Raw genomic sequence first — 7,500 nt, 5'->3', positions numbered from 1 at the left:
CTCCTGAGCGGCGTGTGTATATATCGCTGTCACTCGAGTGTTTGCTCTTTAGGTACTGTCGCGATGCTACTGCGCTGCATCACGGCCACTGCGCTCCCTCGCGGAATTGGCTTTCATTCCCAGCACCATTTCAAGCATTCAGATATGGCATGAAAAGGGAAGGAAATATTGGGGAATAACTCTAAAGGTTTATGCGCTAAAGTATGCAGCTAAAAGAGTAAAGGCAAAGGAAGTTCCAAGCAGATTTATGCATAAATAATTGCATTTTTATGCACGCACACGCAAACGCACACGCACACGCACACTCAAACGCACGCACACGCACAGCACACGCACACACACACACACGCACACGCACACCACACCACACGCACACGCACACGCACACGCACACCAACGCACCACACACACACACACACACACACACACACACACACACACACACACACACACACACACACACACACACACACACTCACTCACTCACTCACTCGGGCGCAAGAAGAGAAAAACCTCAAAGCAGAATCACAGGATCCGTTTATTGCACACAACTTTCAGAGGAAAATGAGCCAGACACGTTAGGCTGGAGAGGCACATAAACAGACAGCAAAACTAAACCCTTAACGGTATAAGGTGCTCGGGAAGTGTTGCTATAACAGAGTGATGTGTATACAACCAGGGTGCGAAAGGGTTATTTTCACCCGACTTTAAGCGCGCGATAGTATATGTGCACAGTGTTTTAATAATGAAGTTCGTGTAAACATTGTCATCGACGCAGCGGAAGGTTTGAGAGAGAGGCAGAGCAGAAAGAAGGAAAAATCTCCGGAAATGAGGAAGGGTAATAATAAATAGCACAAGCGTGCACGCGCCCCGCCCAAGACCGTATCTGCAAGGGGGAGAGAGAAGGAGCTCGCCTAACCATAACATTAGCCTAAATAGTAGCAAACTCTGCTGGCTGGGATGACACAGAGATGTTTTAGCAAGGGCCTCGGACCCCCCACGTTTTATGGCGTTCATAGTGGCCGTCTCCAGCTGGCGTGTGCGCGCCGGGCTGTGTGCGACTGCGTCAGTGTGCGCGTGTAGGTAAGATGCTCTTGCCCGCGTTACACTGCGCCGCCGAAAATTCATTCAGATTCGGAAGACACTCAAAGCGCAAATGCAGCAACACCAGATCCTAAAGCACAGAATGTTCAATACTGAGAAGCACTGGCTGGCCGACAAGGTCGAAAACGCAGAGAAATCTATGAATCTCTGCAAAATGCAAAAGCGACTATGTATTGCTGCATCATAAAACGTGGGGTGATTAGAAAAATGAAAAAACGACAATAGAACTAAAGAGTAATTGATTCAGAAATACATGAGGTAATAACAAGGACAGAGGGACGCAGCCTGCGGCCGAGAACTTACACGGAGCGTAGGGCAGGAGGTGCGAGGGGTGCGTCGCGTACAGAGGCGTGTAGTAGTACCCGCAGTCAGAAGGGCACTTTCCTCCTGACGTGTCACACCCGCACCCTGTGGGCGAGGTCACGCATGATGTCATGATAGGGCAGGTGATGGCAGAGGAGGATGAGGCCAGGCTCGGGCATGTCTCTCCCGGGGCATTCGGGGCAGTGGTGATGACCGGACAGGTGGTAGCGCCCAGCACGGAAGACGTCATGGCAGGGCAGGTCACCGGCGAGGTCACGTGAGGGGCCAGGAGGTGGGCTGGCGAAGGCGGTAAGAGCGCAGATACGTCTGTGGAGAAAGACACTCAGTGAGCTGAAGGGTAACGGGGACGCAAAACTAAACAGGAAACAAGCGCCCTGCTTTACATACCTTGCATACAGAAAGCGGCAGAGAGAGAGAGAGAGAGAAAGAGAGAGACTACAAATATGAACCCCTGGAACAATGGCACACTCATACAACTATTTTCACAAAAAATCTATCCACGTGTCCTTGCTCATTCGCCTCTTTTCTCTCTCTCTTCCACTCCTCCCCTTCGCTCCCTTAACCCGGGGAGCGAGGCAAGGCCGCCATCCACAGGCGCCGGCCGGAGAGTTGGGGGATTGTTTACGCATCGATCATCAACATGACGCGAACAAGACTTATCATCATCATCATCATCATTATCGTCATCATCAGCATTACAACACTATAACACCGTCCGCCGCCAACTCGCCTTGCTGAGCCAACGAGCCTCAGCCGTCGATGCCCCCCCCCCCCCCAACTTCACTCGCTTTCGAAGCTTCTTGATTCTCACTTCTTTTGGACGGGAGCGAATGGCGAATAGTGAGGCCAGTGAGCAGGTGAGCGCTATTGCGTAAGGAAGGAATTACGGAAAAGTGAATTCTAGGGAACAAGAGGCACACGAGGAAGAGAGAAAGGATGCAGATGAAAACAAGACAGTAATGATGGTCACTGATGTGTGTAGTGTGTGAAATGGAGAGAGAAAAAGAAAGAAACAGAAAGAGAGATAGAGATAGATAGGTAGATAGATAGATAGATAGATAGATAGAGATAGAGAGAGAGAGGGAGAGAGACAGAGAGAGAGGGAGGGAGGGAGGGAGGGAGAGAGAGAGAGAGAGAGAGAGAGAGAGAGAGAGAGAGAGAGAGAGAGAGAGAGGAGAGGGAGGGAGAGAGAGAGAGAGAGAGAGAGAGAGAGAGAGAGAGAGAGAGAGAGAGAGAGTAAATGACTAAAACGAGGAATGGAAGAGTGGATGAAGGATGATATTTGTGATTAAGAAAGAAGGCAAAACAAAAAGAAAAAAAAACACGAGTGTGAGATGGAGGGAAGGGAAATACTGCAAAACATAAAGTGGATTATATAAAGGTTTATCTGATCATTATCTCATAATTATCTTCCCGCATTCATGAAGTTGTTGCTACAGATAATAATTATCATTAACTCCTCTGTAGCTCCTCAGTCTCCTCTCTTAACCCGAGTCAGTCGCTCGCCTCTCCTCTGACCTGAACTTTTGACCCAGCGCCCTCTCGGAGCTCTGTGACGCGTCGGCAAGAAAGGCGGCTGTCCCCGCGTCTTTTACAAACACAAACATACATCACATACCTCACTCTCACGCCTTCGCCTACCCCTCATATACCCTACATGGCCACCTCGTGCCCCTCCCCGACCCACCCCTTAGCGCGTTGTAAGTTTATCCTTTTCGTGTTACATTCATCAACACCGAGGAGGCCGGGAGGGGGGGGGGGGGTGCGGGCGAGGAGGCCAGACATATGCCTCGTGGGATCAGGAAAGGTTTATTTTCACGGCATGATTTTCCTGCGCGTATCCATGCTCCAGTGATTTAACTCTTTAGGAAATGAGGCACGTGGCAGCTTCATAAAGAACTTTCATAAAGGATCTGCATGAGCATTCGTCATACGCGCTACGTAAAAATATACTAAGATACGCAAATTAATAGAGTGAGCAATAAAATGGGCAAATTATTAAATAGGGAGAGAACCAGATAAGTAAACGTTTAAAGAAATCCAGTGTAGATTCATAATTGAGTAATCAAAAATAAATGGAATGATTATTAAACTTTTAATCAATCAATATGATAATCAACTTGTATAAAAGGATATCACGAAATGACCATGGCAGAATAAAGAAAAAATCTGAAGCAAGTTTGCAAACCATTTACCTTAAACCTAACCCTTACACATCCTAAAAATAAAGGCTCCCGGATTAATAATTAATTTTTGCTTCACTCTCCTGCCATTCTCCCGCCCTGTGTTCCCGATCTCATTTATTTTCCTGCCTTCTATACGATATACCTTTCATTTCTTTTGTTCCCCTTCCCTTGTCTCCCCCTTTCCTCACCCCCCCCCCTATTCCGGCCAAGGGGATGAAGTAGCAGGATCTCGAAGGGGGGTGGGGGTTTGTTTACACGATTGTGGGTTCCTGCCACCCGGGAGAGACGGAACAGAAGGTCGTGTTAAAAGCCAAACTGTCAGCGTGTCGTTGCGAGCTGTTAAGTTATATTAGCCTTTGCGGGTTCATCAGTTATTTTCACCGTTTTGCGCGGATGAGTCCTATCCACTGTTACATGTACCGCTCCGAGCTTACAAGTTATATTCACAGTATTTTCCTTCCTAAAAAAAGTAATACATCTCGCAATCTACGAACATCTTAAGAATAATATAGGAATGACAACTGTCGTATTCAGGCCGATAGACGAGTGATATCATAGTGTATTACTAATGGTAAGCCTATGACCAGCCATTACTTTTATTACTGCTGCTACTACCGCCACTGATAATAATGTGATGATACTACTAATTCTAATAAGAATGACAACAGGAATGATGTTGAAGAATAAGTAATCATTAGTAACAATAATGACGATGACGGCTGTGCTGGTGTTGCTGATAATAATAATAATCACTTAGTCTCCTGGTGTTAGTAATGATAATTATAAAATAATAATACTAATGGTAAAAATAATAACGATAAAGATAATGATAATGATAATGACAATGACAATTATAATGATACTGATAATGATAATGACAATGATAATGACAATGGCAATGACAATGACAATTATAATGATACTGATACTGATAATGATAATGATACTACTACTACTACTACTACTAATAATAATAATAATGATGATGATGATAACAACAACAATAATATGATAATGATAATAATAATAATAATAATAATAACAACAACAATTGTAATAATAATAATAATAATAATAATAATAATAATAATAATAATAATAATAATAATAATAATAATAACCATACTAATAGAGCCGTGTCAAATATTCTATCAGACGATCTGTGTAATTGGAATATCCTATAATATCGATTTCACTGCCAAACGATACTATCATGAATATATGATGAAAGCTTCTCAAAACAATTCGGTTCGGAGGAATGAAGAGAACCGTGATCGTAACTGGAAATGAAATAGCCAATACCCTCCATCTCTTTAGGGAAAGCACTTGGGAGCAAGATTTCAGGAATGGACCGCGGGAAAATGTTGTGGCTCAATGTTTATCACATGGGTTTGGAATTCCTGTCTGGCCATTAGACAGCCGTGATCAAGATTGCTGTCCCTGTGCTTTTCAAACCTTTCGTCGCGAGCCACTCTGCTTCCACGTATTCCCCTGACCAAAGTTCAGGTACATGGCCCTTGCACCTGACGGTCCAACTGAACGCCTGTTGCACACGAGTCAGAATGTTTACGCGTTTCTCTATGCGGCGATTTAATATACATAATTTCATTTATTTACTGCTTATCATTTCTACATTTCATCTTTTTTTTTCTTTCTATTTCTAAGAATATAATATGTGCAGCCACTTGAAAAGCCCTGCTCGGTGACACGGTAAGCGCCCGTTCCATGCGCCGCTGTTCCTGCCGCGGCAGATGGAAGAGGGCAAAGAGTGTTCAGCAAGAATGCGCGAAAGAACACATTTTCTGTGAGAGTCGCATGGAGAGAAAATGTCTGGACTTTTGGTCCATCTTCCTTGGCAAGAAAAGATATCCAGAGCGCCGTGTTCAGTTCCTAATGTTCATCATCCAGCATTTTAGAATCCTTTTTCATGGGGCCTTAATCACTGATAGTCTGGATAATATATTTTTCGAATTCAGTAACAGAAATTTCGAAAAAAAAATCTGCTGCTCACGTCCTAAAGAGGCTAATATAACGAATGTTAATTCATATTATTTGAGGGTTTTGGGAAATTGGATTTCTTGAAGCCACAGAAGCTACAATGTAATTTCGCTCAACTCTGATATCTGAAGATACACTGAGATTGAAAATTTCATATGACCAAAAATTTAAATAAGGTAAGCGCGAGTGCACAATAAAAGCGCCAATTATATCAAGGCCTGAGCACGCGAATGAGCGCAAAGGCGGCGCCACAAAAGAACCGCACTAGAACCAGTAGTCAAGATGCCCAACCCAGACGACTCGTAGAAACTTAGACGCGAAGACTTACTTAAATAAACAATTCCCATAAGATGTTTTGGAACAATACACCTTCTATTTCTTAGACCCAGTTATCTTGCCGTTTTCCTCGAGAATCACGAAAGTACTTTGATCAATGAATACTATCATACCGTGCAGAAAAAACTTTTGCACCAAAGTTAGCATCCTACCACCAGCCAGTAAGCACCTATAATTACTACTGCTTCTATTACTATATGCTGCGAACACTAATACTAATATTACAACAATGACGATAATTACGACGACGAAAATACAAATGACCGATGATAACAAAAGTAGTAATAATAATAATGTAAGAAGTAGTGGCGCTAGCAGCACTGATAATAAAATCGATGATAATGAACCTCTTCGCTGCAACGGATGGATACTCGTTCCCATCCATATCTTTTCTACGCTCAATGGTAATAATGATGATGATGATTATAATGCTGATACTAATACTGATAATGACGGTGATTATGAGAGTGGGGATAATTATCATACTAATAGTGATGGTGATGATAATAACAGTATCAATCAGGATAATATTAATAAAAATGGTGATAATAATGATAATAATAAAAATAATCTTTAAAAATGATGTTGATAATTATGATTACAATGATAATCATAATAATAATGATAAGTATAGTGATAATAATAATAATATTGATTATAATAATAGTAGTATTATTATTATTATTATTATTATTATTATTATTATTATTATTATTATTATTATTATTATTATTATTATTATTATTATTATTATTATCATTATTATTATATTATTATTATTATTATCATTGTTATCATTATTATATCATTATTATTAAAATACTAAAAAAGCAACAACAAAAATAATAATAATAACAATTACAGTAATAATAAAAAGATAATAATAATAATAATAATAGTAATGATAATAACAATGAAAAAATAATGATAATGATAATCATAATAACAGTGATAATGATGATAATAATTTTAGAAATAATAACAACAGAAATAATAATGATAGTAATAGTGATAGCAATAATAAATAACGATGATGATAAACATAATAATAATAATAATAATAATAATAATAATAATAATAATAATAACAACTAATTATGACAATAATAATAAGGGTAATAGTATTGATAATAACAGAAATAGAAATAAAAATGATAATGATAATAGCAATGATGTTAAGATAACAATAATAAAAATATGATATTACCTTATCATAATAATTATGGATTATCATTATCATTATTATCATTATTATTATCATTATTATTATTATTATTATTATTATTATTATTATTATTACTATTATTGTCATTGTTATTATCACTGTTATTATTATTATTATTATTATTATTATTATTATTGTCATTATTATTGTCATTGTTATTATCACTATTATTATTATTATTATTATTATTATTATTATTATTATTATCATTATTATATATTTTTATTATTATCATTTTCATTATTACTATAATTGTTATAACTATTAGTATTGTTATCATAATTATCATTATCATCATTATTCTTACTTTTACCATTATTATTATCA

The 7,500-nt window shown here is 39.2% G+C and overlaps 1 protein-coding gene across 1 annotated transcript in view; it reads right to left on the bottom strand.

Moving 5' to 3' along the window:
* The window catches only part of LOC119571802 (H2.0-like homeobox protein), a 13,101-nt gene that overhangs the window by 4,847 nt on the left and 754 nt on the right, over window positions 1-7,500 (bottom strand). Inside the window, exon 2 of the mRNA XM_037918935.1 lies at window positions 1,408-1,734. Coding sequence (XP_037774863.1) covers window positions 1,408-1,734 — 327 coding nt within the window. The remainder of the gene's footprint in view (window positions 1-1,407; window positions 1,735-7,500) is intronic.

The sequence above is a fragment of the Penaeus monodon genome, chromosome 4 (assembly GCF_015228065.2).
Source record: "Penaeus monodon isolate SGIC_2016 chromosome 4, NSTDA_Pmon_1, whole genome shotgun sequence".
In the NCBI taxonomy this organism is placed as follows: Eukaryota; Metazoa; Arthropoda; class Malacostraca; order Decapoda; family Penaeidae; genus Penaeus; species Penaeus monodon.
This window is presented reverse-complemented; position numbering and strand designations above follow the sequence as displayed.